Source organism: Orcinus orca, chromosome 9, assembly GCF_937001465.1.
Source record: "Orcinus orca chromosome 9, mOrcOrc1.1, whole genome shotgun sequence".
NCBI classification, from domain to species: Eukaryota; Metazoa; Chordata; class Mammalia; order Artiodactyla; family Delphinidae; genus Orcinus; species Orcinus orca.
The window spans coordinates 34,776,057-34,799,274 of NC_064567.1; the positions used below are offsets into that span (position 1 = coordinate 34,776,057).

At 36.1% G+C, this 23,218-nt stretch overlaps 1 protein-coding gene across 11 annotated transcripts in view; it reads right to left on the reverse strand.

Annotated features, from left to right (window-relative positions):
• FOXP2 (forkhead box P2) overlaps window positions 1–23,218 on the reverse strand; it is a 547,197-nt gene that overhangs the window by 112,569 nt on the left and 411,410 nt on the right. For 8 of the 11 annotated variants that reach the window (XM_049715206.1, XM_049715209.1, XM_049715204.1 and 5 more), the window contains one exon: window positions 13,276–13,350. The exons of the other annotated variants lie outside the window; for them this stretch is intronic. In XM_049715206.1, coding sequence (XP_049571163.1) covers window positions 13,276–13,350 — 75 coding nt within the window. The remainder of the gene's footprint in view (window positions 1–13,275; window positions 13,351–23,218) is intronic. 11 annotated transcript variants of the gene reach the window in all.

Here is a 23,218-nt window from a genome sequence, read left to right on the forward strand (position 1 = left end):
GGCTAAGTTTGGGAACACTGATTTAAAGACTGCTAAAATTTAACAAAAACTCCATTTTTTAGTGTCTCACCGTTCCCAACAATATTTACATATTTCAGAAACTTCTTGGTCAGTAAGAAAAAAGACCATTGGATGGTAAATGGAGAGAAAAAAAAAACGCTTGACTATTGCTTACCATTATGTTTTCACTCAAAACTGTACTTCCTTCCTGATTCTATGCAGAGATATTTAAATGAAATACTATAAATGACAAAAGAAAAAGAAAATCACACAGAAACAAAAGGAGATTACTCTTTAAAGTACCTACTGTATGCCAGCCCTTCTGCTAGACGGCATGTGTGTACATTTCTCATTGTGTAGCATGGAGAAACGAAATGGTGTTTCCCCCAAAGTCATCACAATCTAGCTAAGAAAAAGGTGGAGCAGCCTTCCATCCCGTACAGATTTTTACGGTAGCAAGATATAACTACCTTATCCAGGAAGTGATGAACTCTATGATCTATTCTACCTTAGGGAGCAAAGACGAGGGAAAGACTTGAGTGGGCAAAGGTATGGAGGGGGGAAATGCTTGGGCATATTTAGGGCAGAGTGAATATTTTGATTATTTTTGAGAGTCAGTTAAAAATAGGGAATGACAAGACACGTGGCAGGAGGAGAAGATTTTAAAAAACAGCACAGATTCAAGAATGCCAAATAAGTGTTTTACTGTCCAACAGAAGATTTAACAAGAATAGAAGATGTAATGAGAGTAAAGTGTTAGTTCAAGAAAGATAAGGACATGTAAACTAATTGAAGAAATATAGGAAGTTGTCAGAATTGAAAAAAAAACAATCAAATTTTTGAGAGCATGAGTTGGGACACTGCCTGGTGATTGTCAAATCCTTTTTGTGTTCTTGTTTGAAGGGAGTGGAGCTGGAAATCCCTGGTTTATAGGAGGTGCATGGAGAAAGCAAAGTCAAGGTGTTCAAGGCAGCTAAAATGACTCAAATATTCAGGTACTCCTCCAATGTGAGGGCGGGGGAAGCTTTCTTTAAATAATGTTTGTAGTGGAATAATAAAACAAACTAAAAACCACCAGAAAAATGCCACAGGTGGTGTGACATGAAGGAGAGATCTTGGAGGCAGACAGACCTGAACTGGGATCTTGGCTTCATCCTTTACTGAAATGTGACTATAACCCAGTTATTTTACTTCTCAGTTATGCTCAGCTTCCTCAAGAGAAAAAAATAGGTGTAAATAGGTATAATAAAAATTATGGCAAATGGTTTCTATACCTAAAAGAGTGGGCTTGTGCCAAAGTGACCACAGTGCTGTTCTGCCTTGTAAAACCTGACATACTCGATACTTTCACCAACATCCCAGTAAAGGGCAAAACAGAAAAACATTTTAATTAAGTTTGGAGAGCAAATTTGTTTTGCAGGGAATTGAGAACTAAAAAAAGGAAAGGGATTCATTTTCAGTAAGAATGATGTAGGAACTCCTCCATCAGAAGTCACAGAACTATTTGGAGAGAATACACGTCCAATCGTTTACCACCAATTCCTGAAATCTCACCATTTAAAGTCCACTTTGTAAAGCAGAAATATTTGCTGTTGTAAATGGGCTTCAAAAGCAAGGTCTCTATTTGTGTCTATCTTCCTTCCTCCCTCCCTTCCTTCTTTCCTTTCTTATATTGTTTTCCTCATACTTTAGTTTCGATTTTATGAACAGAAAGAAGGTTTTTTTGGTTAAGGGATATGTTACTGTGTCATATCTTTGTATCCATACTGCATATACTAAATGCAGAATTAAGCAGGGGCATGTATGTCTAACAGCAATTTCAGTGGTTGGTTTATTGGGTTGCTCTTAAAATTTTAAACTGTCAATACAGTGAAAAAGAGACTATCATAATATTTCTGCATATATTTCACCCCAGTTACATGTTCTGTTTTCACTAAAAGGTTTTTCTAAAAAGTGAAGAGGTATAGTTTATTAATTACTAAAAATCGACCAATTACTTAAAAAGTTAAAAATCTTAATGTATCTAAATGTTTCATGAAATAATTAATGTTCTTCAGATTTATATTAATCCACCTTAAATTTCGGAGGGGAAGGAAAGAACACTCACATTATGATTAGGTTATTAGAGTCTCTTATAAGAAAATAGTTGCTAAGTTTTAACTCTAACGAGTAGCTATTCTTTTGGCTAAAAATATTTTTTATTTACTCTCACCATATTTACTCTCACAAATATGGTGAGAGTAAAGCTGTCATAACTAGAAAATTTTAACAACCATGAATACACCCTTCCCTTCTTTCATACAGTTTGTCCGAGAAACAGGAATCCCTGAAAGGTGATGATACAAAGCTCAAACTTAGATGTCAAGACACTAGGGGAGAGAGACAAGATGGTAGTCACAAGCCACAAACAGATTTAATAAATAATATAAAGAGAGGTACTAACCTAGCTATGAGTTTACTCATTTTCAAATATCTGTCCATTTTAGATGAAAGTGGGTTTCTATTTCCTTTAGAGATGAATTACCTCCACCTATGCCCTTGAGGCCAGCACCCTCCCCCAATCATCTTTCAGAGCTGGTTTCAACTCTGTTCTTTTCCTTCTTGCCATTTTAATCTTTTCATCTCCACTGCCCCCTCCCCCCAAGACCCTTCCTCAATTCTACTCCCGCAAGCCCCCATCCTATCATCTCCCTATTAATCAGTATTTTTCCCAAAGGACTAGTACACTACTTGTCTACGTATACTCTTTTAGTTACCACTCAAGTCACTGCCAGGGACTATATTCTTTGAAACTACTCTTACCAAATCTAGTAACTTCGTTCATGTCTCACCCCACAGGCTTAAAACCACCCTTCAGTCTGTGATAATGCTTTTTAAAAAATCTCTTCTATAGTTCTTTGATTGACCTTGCGAATTCTGTGGTTGTCTTCCTTTTTACAATTTCCTTCAAAACAATGGACTCTAATTTCCTGCATATGGCCTGACTTCCAAAGATGCAACATCTCCAATTCGTCGCTGTCTGCTGAACATGGATATCCTACCAGCAATGCAAATACACCTCCCAAACAACACTTTTATCACCTCTAACTTCCTACTGCCCACCATCAAACCTGCTATTCTTCCTGTGTTCTAGATATCACCAGATTCCCAACCAAACAAACACAGATATCCAGGCACAAAATTCCAGAGATCTCAATTTTTTATGTTCCTCTAATTGCCAACATACCTTTTAAATCAAAGTGTTGTATTCTCCCTTAAATCTGTCCTCTTATTTCCTTACCCTGTCCTTCCCCTAGATAAGATGACAACAACTTAATTGAACAACATCCAATTAATTTTTTTGGACAACATCCTCTCACCTAGACACATAGACTCCACTATTTTTTCTATTTCCAATCACTTCTTCCTATTGCTCCCAAGGATATCTTTAAATATGATACTCTTGTTATGTTACATCCACTTCGTTGCTCAAAATCTTACAGAATATTTAAGGGTTTTTTTTTTTTTTAAAGCCAATTAAAACTTCAAATTCTGGCTGTGGTCCATATATTTAAAGACTATGCAACAACTTTTCCCCATAATGTTCTCCAATTCCCAAGATACAATACACTATGCCCTAACTTGAAAACCACCTATCCTTTTTTTTTTCTTTCTGTTCTATAACGTAGCTGATTCTGTCCTCATCACCTAGAATGCTCTCTACACTTCTAGCGTGATGAATTTCTGTTTTTGTTTTTTTTCTCAAAACTTCACCTCTAATAAACCTCTTCCATCTACTTGTCCTCAATTCCTCAGTACAATGATTAAATCTTTTTTTACAGTTTGCATTGATTTTTCAGTCCTAAATTATATATTTTCCACCTTCACAGTATACAATTTTCAAATGCAGGTGATCATTATTTTACTGAAAATTTTTGTAGCATGGTCAGTTATACATAGAATGTGCTCAGTGAATATGTGTTGAATGGAACTGAATGTCAGGGGGCTGTGTAAGAATAATTCCAAAGTGTGGAATGGATTAGTATAGACATACAAGATCAAAAGAGTGATCAACCAATGTGGACGACCTTGGTGAAAGAGCATTCCTGTGGGACAGTAATTGAGCTGGACCTTGTATAACCAGTAGAATCTGCTAAGCTGGTAAGAAAAGAGAGGAAGTTACAGAGTGATAATAACACATGAAAAGGAACAGAAAAAAATGGAATAGTGTATGTTTGGGAACAGGAAGTAGATACATCAGTTAGAACCCAACATTTTTATTTGTGAAATAATAGGGCATAAATCTGGGAAAGGAAAAGAGCCCAGTGGTGTCCAGCAGACACTGGGCAGACATTAAAAACTGTACACAAGTTATGAGAAAAGGAAACAGGAGCAATTATTTATCCTATGATGGTAACAATAAAAAAAGGGTTTATGTGCTAATTAACAATGATAGCATTGATCGTTCCAGACACTTTGTAGGACTTTTCTAGAAGCATAGTTTCTCAACAGACTTCTAATCTCTGTACTCATTTCTATAGCTTTAAGTTGTCAATTTAGAAGTGCTATGAATATTTTTTACAGGATCAAAGGTGTATGTTAGTCACTTAGCATTTTCATCTGGTCAATTCAAGGATCTATTCTGAACTTTACCTATTTAAATGTTTGATATTTCAATATCAGACTTAAAGTATCAATATTATATCATCCACTTTACTTTGTATTTTAAAGTCAGGATGACTCACAAATCACTTATGTTCAATTGTTAAGACAATATTTAACTGATGGATAGTAAAGAGACAACCTGAAAAGCCAGGGAAACCCTACAGAGCAACTGATCTTGCTTGGATGTGTAGGGAATAAATAAAAGGGGATAAAGGGAAAATGACTCTAAAAGATTAAGACTTTGTAACTATTAAGCTTATGCCTCTAAACATTAGGCGATAAATAGCAATGCCCTGCATAACTTAAAAAATAAGTCTTTTTTTCTAGTTGAAGTCCTAACAAAAGAATGTAAGCAATAAACCAACAGTCTGGGATTTTGTGATTCATTTTAAAACATTTCTGGGGGAATCACTAAAGATCCTTGAATTTTTCTTTTCTAAAACCTCAACCTATAAATTAGACTACCTCACAGATCTGACTGAGACCTTAAAAGTGTCCTCAATTATTTGTAGTGAGGTGGATGGACGTAGAGTCTGTCATACAGAGTGAAGTAAGTCAGAAAGAGAAAAACAAATACCGCATGCTAACACATATATATGGAATCTAAAAAATAAAAAGCTTCTGATGAACCTAGGGGTAGGACAGGAATAAAGACGCAGACGTAGAGAATGGACTTGAGGACACGGGGAGGGGAAGGGTAAGCTGGGAGGAAGTGAGAGAGTGGAATGGACATATATACACTACCAAATGTAAAACAGATAGCTAGTGGGAAGCAGCTGCATAGCGCAGGGAGATCAGCTCAGTGCTTTGTGACCACCTAGAGGGATGGGATGGGGAGGGTGGGAGGGAGATGCAAGAGAGAGGAGATATGGGGATACATGTATATGTATAGCTGATTCACTTTGTTATACAGCAGAAACTAACACACCATTGTAAAGCAATTATACTCCAATAAAGCTGTTAAAAAAAAAAAGTGTCCTCAAGTAGTCAGGTAATATGCACAGTAATTTCAAAAGTGATCATGAAACTGATCCAGTTTTTGAAACCTTATTATAGGTAAATATGATTAGCAACATTTGGAAAAAGGGAGTGCTTTCTTTCTTTAACAGATATATAGAATTAAAATTAAAGTACACAGCTTGCCAAAATTAATATATATGAACCATGGCTCAAGACTAAAGAACTATCAGATCATCAAGAGTTCTCCTTGAATTCAATGAATAATGAAGAGATAAAAGGAAAGTCACTTGGATTCTTTAGTTTCCTCAGTTGTAAAATAAAGGAGTTGAATTAGATGAATCTTAAGGCTCTTTTAAGCTAACATATTCCATCAGTCACTACAATGGAAATGCATGTTGATTAGACACCCTCGCCTCCTTATTTTGGCAATGCACTAACAGGGCAGAATCCCTCTAATAAAGCAGAATGACTATGTAGGTCATATACAGAAAGACAAGGGTAAACATGCAAAAGATGTATACTTTCCAGCCTTAATATGCAAATGAAGTATATTTTTCACCCTTAATATAAGAGAGTATTAAGAGAGGTGCAACTTACAGGCAACAACGATTTAGGGAGAAATAGAGATAAAACAACAGTACACATGTTATTCATATTATTTTATTTCTTTTAATTTTATATTGATTACCTATGTATCAAGAAAATATTGCATATATAACATTAAATTTCTAAACCTTTAGGCTTATCAAATTTTGATATCATTTTGCCAACATTCTTTCTCTCTCTAAAATTACACAACCACATGTGAATTTATGAATTATGCTTAATTTAATGAGAATTTATCTCTGAGATATTTACTTGATGCCTCCTTTTCACTGTAGTATCTCTTAAGAATACTCTTACGTAAGAGTACTTAAGTAATATCTCTTCAGTTCTCTCTCATTCTATACTGTCTGTTTTAAGCCCCACTAAATATTTTACAACTCAAATCCTAAATTAGAATTAAGATATTATATTGTTATTCTGGAGTGTCATGTTATAACACACTGAATTTGAGTGGTAGATTACTTCTGCCAATATTCCAAAATATCTCACACTATCTCAAGAGAGAACAGGAAGAAGGTCTGCTGGAATGGTAATGACGACTTCAGGGAAAAGAGCTTAGGAACATGGCTGCAAGAGCTGGAGCATTTCATGCTGTTCCTCAATGTTAAATACGACAAAAAAGTTTCATCTTGAAAAGCTTAACTTGATATAAGACTTTATTCTTTATTTTATCAGTAGCATGAATCTACTTGCACCAAATTTATTACCATTCTGATAAGGAATATAATTAATTGGAAATAAACAAGTGCAATTTCATCTAAGATGTATGGTGCATTGTATGATTACAGCATGACCAAATTCTGATAATAGTAAGCTTTCTGAACCCCACTGGATAAAGGTTTAAAGTACAGTGTGCAGTTTCAGGTTTAAGTTTGAATGCCAATGGGAATCATGTACTGTTTAACATGATATCCTATGTATTAAAATATATGAAAAATCTGGTTATTTAGAAATATCTTTAAGTGAATATATTGCTGCATGAATGGTGCCAGTAATAAAAATCTGATTCTATAATTTGTCAATCATATGCGTAACAAATAACTCATTTGCCTAATGAAAATTACAAATGTAAAAAATTTAACTTCAAAAAGAAGAGAAAGAAAAACGAATTGCAGATAGAACTCAATAAAAACACATGGACGGGGCTTCCCTGGTGGCACAGTGGTTGAGAGTCCGCCTGCCGATGCAGGGGACACGGGTTCGTGCCCCGGTCCGGGAAGATCCCACATGCCGCGGAGCGGCTGGGCCCGTGAGCCACGGCCGCTGAGCCTGCGCGTCAGGAGCCTGTGCTCCGCAACGGGAGATACGTGCGTGTGCTCATGAGCTGTGAAAATGTATACACTAGGATGACTTGTTTTTTTGTGCCTTTCACTTATTATTATGCTACAATAAATGATGTGGAAATATACAAGGAACAGAAATACAAATAATAAATACAGAATACACATTTATCAGTGATGTTTAGAAATATGCAAAAACTATAGAGTGAACTGTTAGAAGTTAATACAGATTATATTTCATATTTGTAGAGGCTATCACTAATAGCTCATTACAAATAACTCTAAATGTGAAAGGAAAAATACAGTCTTAAAATGGGCAACATAAATTCACATTATTGCCACATACATATTCTAGTGTGTGTATCAATTTAGTTGATGAAAAATATATTAACAACAACAAAACCAGATAACTAAATAAATAATTCTTTCATCAGCCCCTGATTTCTGCCATACTAATGCTTTGGTGAATCATCAAGGGGAGTAAATTATTCATTATAAATTTCAAAGAGGAGTCCCCATTGAAAAAGCTCTGCTACTGGTCCTTCTTGGAACCAACATCAAGAGAATTCATGGCAGTCTCAAATATTGCAATAAAATAAAAGGTGAGAGGCAATCACTCAGGAGAGGTGTCTAGAATGAACTGAGCTCAGGGAGCTACATCCCAGCTGAATGAGGTGTGTAAAGATAATTATTAATATCTTGAGTTATACTAGGAAAGAAAAAGATTAATCAAGGAGTTGCATGCAAATGTCAGTCAAGGCTTTAAAAACAGAAACCTTTATTCTACTTGCAACGGAGAATCTGGAAGGTTTTTAATAGTAGCTCTAAACATGGTCACTATATTATAGCGTTATGGCATTAACAAAATCAGCTGTAATATAGGTGTTTGAAATGTTTGACTATCTTAAGGTTTATTTTAAATCAAACAATCTAGCACAATACCAATCCCATCGTAATAGTGAATATAAACTACTCAAAAAATGAACATGATGAATTAACAAATCTGATTTTTACTGCTTCATCATAAATTTAAAATTTTACTAACACAACTTTGCATTAATAGCAAAGAGTTAAATCTTGCAATATAGGTTTTATATAGAAAGGACTCTCCAAAAATTTTTATCCCAGGTTGTCTCCAGATTGTTAGTTAAAATGATCAACATTACTAATAAGTAGTAATTTATCTCTAATTCTTCTTCTTAATCTCTGCCAATACATTTATAAAAGAGAAGGGAAGAAATAATTGGAGATAATCTGGCACTGCCACACGTATTTCCTAATTTCCTATCTTCACGTGTTCTGGTTGGATACAGACAATTGAGAGCACAGTCACTTTTCTTAACATTCTTTAGCCATGATTTTCCTTGACTGCCTGAGGACATCATTTAGCTCTGGTGAGGCAGTGCTCTTTTTCTTTCACTTAGCTTAAGAAATCAGAAAACATTTGGATAACTGATTTTTGTGAGGGAAAAAGTCAGTGTTCAACTTAAATTAATGAATATAAAGACTTTCCTCTCAGGAAGGAACATTTCCATCTGTTCTGCTCATGGCATAAGGTGATGCCCAAAGCCCCTTAGTGTTAATACCAAATGCATATTTAAATTTATGTCAAACAGAATTGCCTCTTTGGTCCAAGCAAGAGTATACTGATGATACTACAGATACTGCCTCAAACACCTACTGCACACTTCCTGTGTGTTAGTCATCATGCTCAGTACTTTTGGGGGTTATCAAATGTAATCCCTGTACCACCCTATGAGGCAGATACTATTATTGTCCTGATTTTACAGATTGAGAGCATGAGGCTAAAAGAGGTCAAGTAATGTGCCCAATATTCAACTAGAAAGCTGATTCCAGAGCCCATGGGACAGAGTATTTGGTACTGGGCAGAATTTATGTAAAGCCTAAAAAGAGAGATGAATTTGGAACAGAAAATAAGAGACTCTTAAAACTGTCACTATCCCCTTTTCCTTTTTTCTTTCTTCCAATCCACAATTCCCATCAAAATAAAACATTCAGCAGTCAGTCACAACAGAATCAAGATCTGTAGGGGAAAAGATGACAATGTGGTCAATATAATTTGAATGTGATATAAAACTGCTAGACCAAGACCAGCCAGGTCTTATTTTTAATTTATAGGTCCAACAAATTTTGTTCATCAAGATATGCATTTGACCCAGTGGTAAATGCTTTGAAATTAAGATCCAGAAGACAAAGACTCTGAGCATTCTCCTAACTGCCTTAGCACTTAGAGCTAACAGGCAGAGTCCTATGTAAAACAGTATTCACATAGGTGTAAAAACCTATAGGCAAGACTAACAATAATATTATCTGCAGGTAGGTGCTAATAAGGCCATTCAGGCAGATGAGGTATCAACAAGGTCTACTTCTTGAGGAGTGAACTTGGGTTGCTACTGTGTGGTAGGGAAGCCAAAGGTTGTGAAATTTAGGATCTTGACAGAATTAGCCACTTGTAAAGCTGTTTGATATATCAGGGAAAAAAGAAAGGCACCAATTCCATTACTAAAGTTTGAAATAAAAGTAAAATAAGTGAAGATTTTCCAGATTAGAGTTAAATATACATCATTTGAAAAAATTGAGGGTGAAAAGCAAGTAGCGAAAAGAAATCTCTTACAATGATGCTCACTTACACTCATCTTCTTGTTTTTTAAAGCCAGAACTTAATGCTTTTTCCTATAAAATTCAAACTTATAATAAGAGTATTAAATTGTTACTCTTAGAATATTAAATGTACAACCTCTGGAGCCCAAACATTTCTTTTACAAAAAACAGGAAACAGAATTTAAGATTACAAGTTTTAGGTAGACGTGATGTGAGTACAACTACTACTGCCCAGTACAGCAGTGAATTAGTAGAGGCACAATAAACATAATCTATTAGTGAGTTCGTAAAAGTGTCTCTACTGTTCAACAACATGATAATAAGGAGGCACAATACTTAGATGATGGCCAACATCTTATGGCTACTTCCAGACCAAAACACCAGAAAATACTCCTTTGAAATATATTTTCATTGCATCTTTGGTTAGGAACCTGACACCATAAGTACCTGAAAGAAGATGATATGATGGAGAGCTTTTGACATCCGTTTAATCTCATGTAACATTATGTAACATTACTATTTCTTTAAGATAATTTGGGCTTTAACCTACATTTGGTAATTGTAAGTGGCTTTCCCCCCCTGAGATTTATAGTACTTTACTTCAGGCTTGTTAATAAACTTATAGGAGATAGGGGGTAAAATTAATTTAATCTGCCACTTTAGAACACATGCCTGAAAATTTTGTTTTTTTATTTGTGAAGGTGGACCAATCATGGAAGTAATACGTGTGATATTAAGTTAATCCATTGATAGGGCATTATGTAGGGTCTCTTAAGAATTTAGAAAACTATTACAATGGTTCACAATTTATTATAAATGTGAGGTATATAGATTATAAAGGGACAGGGCTGGTTTTAGATACGCCTATCTATTCTTTCTATACCTTTGTTCCTTCCATCCCACCAGTAATCTCATGGTGGTCGAGTACCACCCCAGCATACTAGTACTTATAAAATTTAACAAATACTAAGAGAGAGCCATGACCATCACATAGAAACTGTCAACTATGAATAACAAATAGTATTTGTTTTAGTTCGCATCTTGGTTTTAAATCACATTATGTAGCCATTTTAGCTTGCAGAAAGTTTAATATAATCAATAAAGAAAATAAGCACCTACTTAGTATTTAATGTTTCCCTTCTATTGTGAAGTCAAGAACCATCATTTGCAAAGTCACTCAGTGACTAATTTGAAGTATTTAGTTTGGTGCACTGCAGGGATGGAAAACACCTGATCTATGCACTGCCATGCTCTCTCCCCCCACCAACCACACCAGACCTCACTAATTTATCCTGTTGTTCTTTCTGTCTTGGAGACTAACTGCAGTCTCAGACACGTGGCACAACCTCAGACTCCTGTTCAACACTGCATTCAAGGCAGCCATGAACAATGTGGCATACCTCTGGAAAGACCAATACATTGGTGATCACAAACTATAGATTATAGATTGGGCTATAGATTCAGGCTTGCAATTGAGGAACTGCAGGGCACCTGTGAGCCATTCATTTAATTTCTCCATCGTTTGTTTTTATTCTGAAAACATTTCAGTGAAAATATAAAGATCTGTTGCTGTAGATTTATTTTTCCATCAGTAGAGTAGATAATAATTTTTTAAATGGTAGAAGTAGATTTACATAAAGAACAAACACTATTATTGGTTAAGCCATCTCACTCTTCAGTCTAAAGAAAACAATTTTGCCATTGAAATTATTTTAGGAAAAAGTGTTACCAATTAAGAATACTGCCTGTTCCATTTTTAACGCACTTTTTTTTTAAGTATAATTTTGAATGAATCTTCTTTACTAAGTTAAAATATAGTTATTTTTGAAGTGTGACTTTATTTTCTTCAAAACATAGAGAAAACCTAAAAATTAAGATTATTTTAGTCTTTCACATAAATTTACATAATTTCAGCAAACCTTAACACTGCTTTTTAATTTTTGCTAGTTTTTCAAATGTTATTATTGTAAAGAAAGCTTAGAAGGGCAAACACTTTAGAATTAAAATGAATGAAATCCCAAACTAGATAATTTCAGATCATTATGAAACCTAATTTCATGTGCAAAATTTATTACCAATCCCCTGCATTCACTATTTCCATAAAATAGTACGTTACTGCCGTTTCCATTTCATTTTTGTTTTGCATCTAACATTTAAAAAATGTTTAAAGTTTATATATTTTCCACAAAGAAGAGCATCCCATGTTAATTTGACTCTATTTTTATTGAGAAAAATCTTTTGTTTTTTCAACTAAGGTATGAAATTATATATTTCTTCTTCATTCAGGAAGACACTGATTATTTGTCTATGAGATTAATTATGTTGTGTTCTACCAATCATAAATTAGGAAATATTAGGTATATGGTAGTAAAAAAAGATAAGTTTTGGGTGAGTCAATTTAGGAATATTCTAGACCATGGAAACTAAAAAAGTACATCAATTCTTAAGGAAACAAGCAAAAATTCTATATATGAAAATATACGACTTACATAGTTACAGATTCCTTAGGAATACAGGTAGTATCCATGGTAAACAGAAACATGAAGTTGCTCTATTTAAAAATTCTTGAACGGCCACTTCAAGATTGTTATTCATTTCCAAGGCTAACCAGTATGTGAACTGGGTCATGGAAGTAATTTTCATTGGATATTATAGTCTAAAGAGACAAATTACACTCTAGTGACAGAATATGTAAAAAGAGGCCTTGGCATATTTATATGGTAACTTGCAGAACATGGAACAGGAACTTTTCCCTAAAATATGTATTGTATCTATCCATAGTCTCAATGCACTTATTTGATGCATATCAATACCATCTCATCAAATTATTCCTAAATCTGTTCAAGAAAAGTGTAGTGGTTCAAGAAAAGTACAGAGGTGAAAAAGCCATATGCTCTCATATATATAAGGTAAACTTTAACGCCATCAACTCACAGAAACGGTGAACTGTATGTATATCCGATGAAACATAATTGAAGCAAGAATATAAGAAGTAATAGAAAACAAACTAATTACATCTGTGCCTTAACATTAGTCATCTCTTGATCATCTGCATCAATGGAAGGTAGCGGCTGATAGAAAATCACAGACCATCTCTTTAGCAGGGTTGGGTCTATGGCCTTGTGCATAGTAGCTGAATTACTAATTGCCCAGTGTAACTTACTGCAAATGTGTTGTGAGGATGCCCATCACCAGAAGAGTGGCCACAGACACATAATTTTGTTTCTGGAAGCAATTCCTAGATTAAACAAAGAGAATCAGGAGTTGGCTTTTTTTTTTTTTTTCCAATCTTAAGGCTTAATGCTAGTAATGTACATTATCATTTAAGAAAATATTATTTGGATTATTATCTTGGTAGGTTGACCTAGGCAAGACTACTCCACCTTTGTCTCACAGCTAATAATAGTATTAAATAAAATTGAAAAAACAGGAATAATTTGGCAGATGTTAATTTGAATATTTGAAAATACGAAATAACCACTAACCAAAAATTACCGATCATCTACCAGGATACTGACTTAGGAGCCTCACTTCCCACTTCTAAGCTAAAATTATGGCCAATGTTTATTAATAAATATTCCTATAGCTTTAAATGGTACTGTGATTTTAGAGTATGGCATGCTATTTGTCCCTAAAACTTTATCTCTTTTTGAAAAAGCTAACTGTTGACTTGTAGTCAATTATAACCAACACGAATGAACATAGATCCTGTCTTGTCATGAAATGTGAGAACAATCACAAGAATCCCTTTAAATAAACTGCCTTGGTTCTGCATTACTATAACACAAATATTGCCATTAAATACATATTTAAGACTATGGAGCTAAACTCAGTAATCTCTGTTAAAACCTGTTGAATTGTGTCATTTGTATTGAAAATTACTCTATACACTCAAATGAATAGTTTGCGTTTTTATCTGTAAAAGCAAAGTGATTATTTATTGATAAATGACATGGAATGTCATTTTTTACTTAAGTAGCATCAGACATTTCAAAAGATTTTGTCTGAAGGGCAAAAGGATTACACTGCATTTGTGTAGACCATGTGACAACACATCCTTAGACTTCATGTATGATATGAAAGGATGATCCCCATTCATAAGATACACAAGGGAAATTATATCAGAAAACAAGAAAAGCAAGGAGGGATGTGGTAGGGGTGTCAGGGAGTATTTGTAGTGGTTTGATGCATGTAAATATTACATCTTATAAATAATTCTTTTCAAATACATCTCTGAAGTTCAGGGGATCTGTTTGAGAAACGGATTGTACATGCTTTACATGACTATATGCCATTTTCTTCAAGATAAGAGCAACATTAATTTAAACAGAAAAAAAAATGGCTTCCAAAATATTCTTTCCCTTCAATTTCCTATGAAGAAGTATGTCACCTGATGCTGGCAGATGAGGATGAAGAAAAAACGTTCAAGTTATATTTTACTGTCAGAATCCAACAAACACTTTTTCATCTAAATTATTTTGTCAACAGCCTTGTAGTACCCTTGCTAACCTTATTTGGCACCAGTGCATAATTAGATACACAGGGGTGTGACTCCAATTGAAGGTGTTGGCATTGAAGCACTCTGTGAAAATATTAACTATGAGGTTAACTCCAATTTTCTCTTCTTTAATTAAATGCACATGGTACTAATGAGGTAACCTACTGTTCCTTGATAGCACTAATTAGCTAAGAGGAGAGTATACTCTCACACTGCAATTTAAACCTAAAAATAAGGTTGAAATATGCTAATTGCAGGCAATTTAAAACAGTACAAGTTGAAGAACTAGTCATAATAAGAGAAACTGACTGCTTTACAGCTAGGCAGCTGTAACTTTGGTTAAAATCAAAACAAGCCACACGATTTTTGGACTGCTATTTAAGGAGGTCATAAGCATCCTAAAAAAAAAAAGAAATGAAATGCTACTCCGTACCACAGCAATGAACCAGATTAACAAAAAATCCTCAGATCGACACTCATCTACCTAAAACCAAAAATCAGTGAGCATCATGAGAACTCCAAAGGTGCCACGACACTATATTTAGTACAGAAAATGAAACTTCATAAATAAGCAACATCACCTTAAGCTCTTTCAAGAGCACCCAAATTAAATATTGTACTTTGTGTCTAACATAGACAAAACATGTCAGGTGCTGAAGATCTGCCATCCCAAGCACAGAGTCTGAAGGGAGGATATAGAGATGATTAAGAAACAGGACATTTCCAGACCAGGTACAAGTACACTGATAAAAATACACAAAAGATGTTATGACATAAAATGTTGTAGGCATCATTTAAAGGATACAGGTGCCAAAATTATCAGAAGGATTTCATTATAAGAAGGAGATTTTTGCTCCTTTTCCTCTACAGATTAGAGCTCTGTGATAGGAGTAGCCTGAAGCTTCACTGTGAGAGAGAATATTCTCCATTCTCAGCTCACATGACTCAGAAACATAATTTCAGTAAATCTAAGTATAATCCAAACATATCTTCTTTAATTGTGTCTCAAACATTTCCCCAATATGATTTTAACTGATAACCATTGAGATAACTTTGACATAAAACAAGATTCTGAAGGACCTTCTGAAGCCATGACATATTTTTGTTCATCAGAAACTTTGTTTGACCAAAGCAACCATTGCCTGACAATGCCAAATCATTCCTGTTACCATAGATAAAAATGCAGCACATTAAAATGATACTGTCATTAATCTATCCTTAGGGACAAAAGAGATAGGACTGTCCCACACTAAGGACACACAGTGACATTTCTGCCCTGTCATTTTGCATGCAAAATTATAAGATATATACAGTTTAAATAATCAAAAGAGTTGAGCAAGGAATAGAAATAGAGTTAAAAAGCAAAATTTATGAACAGAGAAAGTCAACTTAATCTTATGTTTACTGAAGAACAATACCCTGGAAAAAAGCAAACCATTTGAAAGGCACAGGCTTTTAAGTAACTCCCAACTAATAACTCCAGGAGTTAAAAGTATGTGAGAATAAACTCTGCACTGCCATTAGCCCGTCATCATGTCTTGCCAAAAAGCCTGGTTGAAGAAACTGCTTTGAAAAACCCACCCAGCTTCTTCTCCTGGCTGTCCTAGAGCTTTCTACAACAGAAGGAGACAGAATGTTGGCAAGAGACGCACTAATCAACCTCCGACCAACCATGCTTGAACAGATCCATGAAGCTGCAGGTCTGTGAAGGAGTAGCAAGGCGAATGAAATCAGACAGTCATTTAGAAATGGGTCTCCTGGAGGAAACCTGACATAATCTAGCAAATCACAGGGCAACACAATGTGAATCGATGTTTTAAGTGTTTGCATCTGTTTCAAATAAGCACCAAAGAACCTTTTAACAGTGAAAAGGCCAGGACAGTGTACTGGAATGGGCTTTCAACATTAACTTCAGAGGGAAACTATTCTTCTGTTAAATATGGATCATTGCAATTTTCTGTTAAAACAATAAAGACTTCAGTGTTCAGTGTTGGAAATAAGAATACTAGCTCTGGAGACAGTCTGCCAGGGTTCAGATCCTGACTCAACACTTGCTAGTAGTGTGACCTTGAGCAAGTTACTTCGCTCTTCTGGCCTCTCTCTCTAGAAAGGGGGTAGTAAGTAACAGCGTCCTAGGGTTGTTAAATACACTGATTTATAAAGTACTTAGAATAGTGCTGGTACCCATATACCTAATGTTTCTTAGCTATGTAGTTAATATTTATTAGCTATCATTATTGCTTCAGAACATTCAATTTCTTTCAAATAAAAAATTATTAAAGTTCTACTGTGTATAAAACACACTGTAAAGGATGCAAAAATTCCCAAGACATTCTATCTGCATTCAAATAGCTTTCCGTCTCCTATTGGACTTCATGATACAAATCAAAGCCTCTTCCATATGAATAAAAAATATTTTTTCTCTTTAGAAACCTGGTGTGGCAAAGCAAAAAGTTAATATGAGGGTGTCTGCATTCAGTGACAAGGTGAAGTGACTTCTAAGAAATAATACAATTTTTGCAAAGTTGATGAAGGTATATTTTCATAGAAAAATAGGAAAGTATTATATATTGATCTTTCCTAATGAATGAAAATATTTTTAAATTATAATTTTTCTTGAAGCTGGCTGAAAATGGGATCAAATTTTTCTTTAATATGTTTAAAACTTCAGTGTCTTATAAAATTTGGGGTAAAATGATATCTGAATGGAATAGTGATCTACATTTTAAAGGTGCAAAAATTTTAAAATAGTGTTCGGCCAGTCAAGAAATGTGGCTACTCTTTTTTTTTTTTTTTGTGGTGCGCGGGCCTCTCACTGCTGTGGTCTCTCCCACTGCGGAGCACAGGCTCCGGACGCGCAGGCTCAGCGGCCATGGCTCACGGGCCCAGCCGCTCCGCGGCACGTGGGATCCTCTCGGACCCGGGCACGAACCCGCGTCCCCTGCATCGGCAGGCGGACTCTCAACCACTGCGCCACCAGGGAAGCCCTTTTTTTTTTTTTTTTTTTTTAAGAAATGTGGATACTCTTGACCTAGTATGAAACAGGAATAAAATTAAACGGTTAACTGGCCTTCCCTCCACTCTAACCGTTCTGTTTGTTGGCTTGGTTGGCTATCTTTAGGCCGTTCATCACATCTGATGGAGACTGTCCCAGGGACAGTGGGGCCAGAGTTGTGCCAGGGTGATATGTGTTGGCTTTGCAAATTCAAATTATTTCGTCTATCCCCAGCCCACCTCCGAAAAACAGACTAAAAGCTGCCTAGCCCTGACAGAGGAGGTGAAGAAAAGAGAACTGCTGTCTGGCAAACATTATTTCATAAGACCAGTGGATCTGAGTAGGTGGTATATTGTTTGGAGTCAGTCAACGAGGTGCAGGGACCATGTACCCCACAGGACCAAACCAGTATGAGCACATGCCCGAAGACTCTTCATTCTTCATTCTGAACAAGGAGCAAGTCCTGCCTTACTTCCTTCTGTGGCACTGACTACAAAACCCATATGGTATTGAGGAGAATAGGATGCAGCCATTAAAGAATCACTTCGCAGAGAAAGAAAATAGAGCCCAGGGAGCTGAAATTATTTACAAAAGCTCATGCTTTTATTTATTTTTTAAGGCTGCTGTGCATCACAATAGCCTACTGGAACAGGTTCTCAAACGTTAGCATGTAAAGGAATGTCTGGATGAACTGTTATAATTGAAAATTCTACACTTCTAGGGACTCAGATTCAAAAGATCTGAGATAGGGCCCATGAATATGCATTTTAACAAGCATCTTGGTGGCTGTGATTTAGAGCTTCCATGATTACACTTTGAGAAATATTGTCTTCTGTGTTCAGGATATTTGTGGGACAGGTAATTTCTCATTCTTTTATTCCATTATTCAGTCAGTGAACATTTTTCAGTACCTACTGTGTGCTATAAATTATGTTAGCCACGTGGATATAAAAATGAATGAAAATTGTCCTTGGTTTCAGAGGAGAGCGGGAGGAAAAGCCTTGTAAACTAGGATACAACTGAGTAAGTGCCATTTGCATCTTGAACCCTTTGACACTCCAAGTCAAGAATGGCCTCCTCAGAAAAAAATTTAATTGCATAAAATAAAATGTAAGAAGTTAGAAAGGAAATCAGTTATGTTGAAATTCAGATTTCAAAATGTTTAAAAAGCCACACTTGTGAAATATTACTAAATGTGCTTCTCTGTAAATACATTAAATAATAAGATACAATGTCAGGTTTAATAACCACTCTAATTTTTAAGTAGTAATAAGCATAACTAATGTTTCTAGATATTTTTGCCAACAGATGAAAACATCTGTAATTTTTTTTGAGGACGATGTCACAGATACTGCCAATACTATTGTGGTTTGTTACCTACATTCATAATAGAAGAAAATATGAAGTTTTAATTAGAAGTGAAAGTGAGAATACTTTCTCCTCCATTCATATTCATAGACCTCCTGAATTCTACCCATGGATCCTAGGTTGAGACAACATTAGAGAGAAACGTACTGTTGAAGAGGTAAAAAGTACAGTTCCATTGTACTGGAAGAATGTATTAAGAATGAAGAATTTATTACTCTAAAAAGAAAGACGTGGAAAGGAAGAAAGGGAGAATCCAAAAGATTTAGAATTGTACTTGAGAAATGTGATCATGTGGCTATGGCTGGAGTGTGGTATGGATGAGGACGGAGGTGAGAGAGAAGACTGGAAAGCTGGGACTATGAAAAGTTCTGCCCATCAGACAAAGGGAATTTCTGTCATGTCCTGAGGTAAAGGGCAGGAGCAAATTTTCTTTTCTTTTCTTTTTTTTTTTAAATTTCACTTCCATCCATTTTTTATTTATTTATTTTGGGCTGTGTTGGGTCTTCATTTCTGTGCGAGGGCTTTCTCTAGTGTGGCAAGCGGGGGCCACTCTTCATCGCAGTACGCGGGCCTCTCACTATCGCGGCCTCTCTTGTTGCGGAGCACAGGCTCCAGACGTGCAGGCTCAGTAGTTGTGGCTCACGGGCTTAGTTGCCCTGTGGCATGTGGGATCCTCCCAGACCAGGGCTCGAATCCATGTCCCCTGCATCAGCAGGCAGATTCTCAACCACTGCGCCACCAGGGAAGCCCGAGCAAATTTTCTTTTAAGGAGACAAGAGAAAAGCATGAGGGTGTGGGCTTAGACTGGAATTGGGAAAAACTGGTAGCTGGTAGCCTAAGATGCCCAAAGGTTCACCAGAGAGTTATTTATGGTCTGGGCTGAATGAAGAGCACTGAAAGTAAGAACAGGATACTGAATTTGACGAAAGGCTAATTTCCAAGGATTTGAAGACTACCTGAGTGATAGAGTGAGAGAGTGAAGGATAAGGGACACTGGGAGTAGGCTGTGATGTCACCAGCAAGATATGAGGATGCAAGAAAAAATGGTTTTTAAGGAATACAGGAGAATGTGCTTTAACTGAAAATACTAGAAATACTATACTAGATCTTACTGCAGGACATCCAGGTAGTTATTTCTAGCAAACATTTGAGTATAGCATAAGCCTCAAGTTCAGGAGACAAGGCAAGATATATAGAGATCTGAGACCTTCTGTGGTGGTGACCCCACAGGAAGTGGATAAGTTCTGTCACTGAGATCGTCTAAAGGAATGGTTCTCAACCTGTGCCATGTGCTAGCATCACCTGGGGAGCTTTGAGTCAATACTGATGCTGGGCTCCACCACCTTCAGCTTCTGATTGTATTAGGCTAGGATGGCGCTCAGGCACCTCAGGTAATGACAATATGCAGCCAGAGTTTAGCTCCACTGATATAACAATTGAACATAAAAAGTTATGGACAGAGATGAGGAAAGCCACCCAATTAAGAGGACTGGTGTCAAATGTCTCAAGGGTTCTGACAGGGTCTAGTAGGATGGGACTTTGACTTGAATACAACTCTCAGAGGTTGTCAGTGATACTCAAAAGAATAATTTCAGAATGGGAGTGGTGATAGAGACATAATGTAATAAGTCAAAGAAGGAATAGAGATTGAAGGGTAACCAATTCTTTCCAAAAGTTTACTGATGAAGGAAAGGAGTGGGTTAGGAAGAGTGCCTGATATAAAACAAAGGTTCAAATAAGATTTTGTTTTGTGGGTGTTTGGTTTTTAAAGACAGGAAGACTCACAGAAAATGGGAGACTGAAGATACAGGAGAGCAGCTGTGAGGCTGACATGACAAGGTCGTAGGAAAGGCTGGGCAGGGCAGGTATCAAGTTGGCCTTGGAGAAAAGATCTCACTGTGATACAAAAGGGCATAAAGAGAGGTGCCAATATGAGTTTGTTTTAGGAGTGGAGATGAGAGAGGCAGAGGGAGATCTTACTTGGTGGCCTCTGAATTTTATCTCTGAAGGAGGAGACAAAGTCACTGGGACTAGGGGCTCCATGTGAGATGTAGGAGCTGAAAGGGGACAGTTAAGGCAGGAAGCTGGCGTAGGGAGAGGGGAGTGAGGAGTTTAGAAACGATTGCTAAACAGTGATGAAGGCTAAGGTGAAGTTGTGGACTCAATACTGCCTGATACTGTGATTTTCTGTAGGAATATCCAGTAGCTTGCTTGGGAGTAGGAGTAAGGAAAGCCACAGTTTGGAGAATGGAGAGCAAGGTCAGAGTGAACGATACAAAACAGCGAGAGTTTCTTTAATGTCATCATTAATCATGGGATACAGTTGGATCAGGAAGCCATGTAGGTGGGCATGGGCGTGGTGATGTGGAGAGGATGACAAGGAAGAGCAGTGCTTATGATCAGAATGGGGATTCCTTAGGTCTACTAACTCAGACTGATTTTAAAAAATTGGTCCAAGGACATACAGAATATTGTTGAAGGTACTGATTATTAAAAGTTTATAATTTTCTGCTTGTTTTCTTCATGGATCAGTGTAAATTTTTTTTTTTTTTTTTTCGGTACGCGAACCTCTCACTGTTGTGGCCTCTCCCGTTGTGGAGCACAGGCTCCGGACGCGCAGGCTCAGCGGCCATGGCTCACGGGCCCAGCCGCTCTGTGGCATGTGGGATCTTCCCGGACCTGGCCACGAACCTGCGTCCCCTGCATCAACAGGCGGACTCTCAACCACTGCGCCACCAGGGAAGCCCCAGTGTAAATTTTTTAAAATAGTATATTTTCTTTTCCTTGATAAACATGCCAAATTATACCATTCACTGGTAACAAACTCAACATGAAAGTCCAAATTTATGAAATTAAATTAGGGATTCCTATTTCCTTAATTATTCAAAATAAAAATGTAGTTAAGGTTGTATTTATGTAAACAGAAAGAGAACTCGTCTAAAATAAATTTGATTTTTATATAATCCTTAGGAACATATGTATTAGTGAATCTGCATGTACAAATGTGTTACTAGGTGCTACTTCCCTACAGTTCCCTATTGCTATGTGTTTCCTTACTGTTGAAAGAGTAGAGTTCTTTGAGAAAAAAACTATTGTCGAGACCATGCTACAATCTTGTAGCAAACCAGCTCAGTGACTACAGAGGAAATCTGTTGATCTTCCCTACCTGGAATCTATTCCTCTTTTTGCTAACAACACCAAAGTTTTTCTTGGGGGACCATCCCCATTCTGCACCCCAGCTCCCAACGTCATATGCAAATTGGTAGGACTGGCTCAAGGGTAGGTGGCTGCTACAAATAGGCCAATCAGATTCCCTCTCTCAGTAACTGATTCTTGAGAATAATGAACAGGAATTCATCCAACCTAATGCTGGGACCCCACAGAGCCTGTCCAACAATCTTGCTTTTGCTTCTTATCTTTCTGTGACCAGATTTTTGTTTCATTTTCCCTTGGATTTTGTGACCAATTCTGTATCTTTGAACAGATCCCACTTTTTTGTTTAAGTTGTACGTGTATTTCTGTGACTTGAAGTCGGAGAAATAAACTAACAAGAATACTTCAAAATGTTTCAATCAATGATCTCACTGCCAAAATTAGGATTAAACTTTGATAGCCTTTAAATTAAGTTTTGGAGCAAATTTTAGGTTATAATCCAAAGACAAAAGAGACAAAAGATAAGGCTGGAAGTCATGATCTTGGCCACCTCATGTTTTACTAGTTGCAAAATTAAGTGAAGTAATCACAAATTGCTGTCATAATGTCAGCTTTATAAATCTTTTCCTCTCTTAAAATGTCAGCTTGTATAATCAGACTTTCTATTCTGCAAAACACAGTTTAATATATAAAAATGGCAAAATAAAACATTAGGTTAAATTTTAAAATATCTGCACAGGTACATTTATTAATGTATTGATTCTTGATGGGCATTAGGATTTTTATTTTTATCATAATTTAAGATTACATACTCATTTGTTTTTCCTTGTTCAACAGATTCTAAATTATTTCTTTTCCTTTTTTAAAAAAAGAAAGGGTAGGTAAACACTAGCAAAGAAAGTTTAGTGATGGCTATTGTCTCAATCCACATACCACATATTTGGAGGATTTGAGATTGTAAAGTACTTAATATTAATCAATTAAATCCACTGACATTTCTAAAATAAATTTGATCCCCATTTCACAGCTTAAAAGAACTGAAGAATTAACAAAGATTACACAATATAACAGTGTCGAACTCAGATTTTTCAC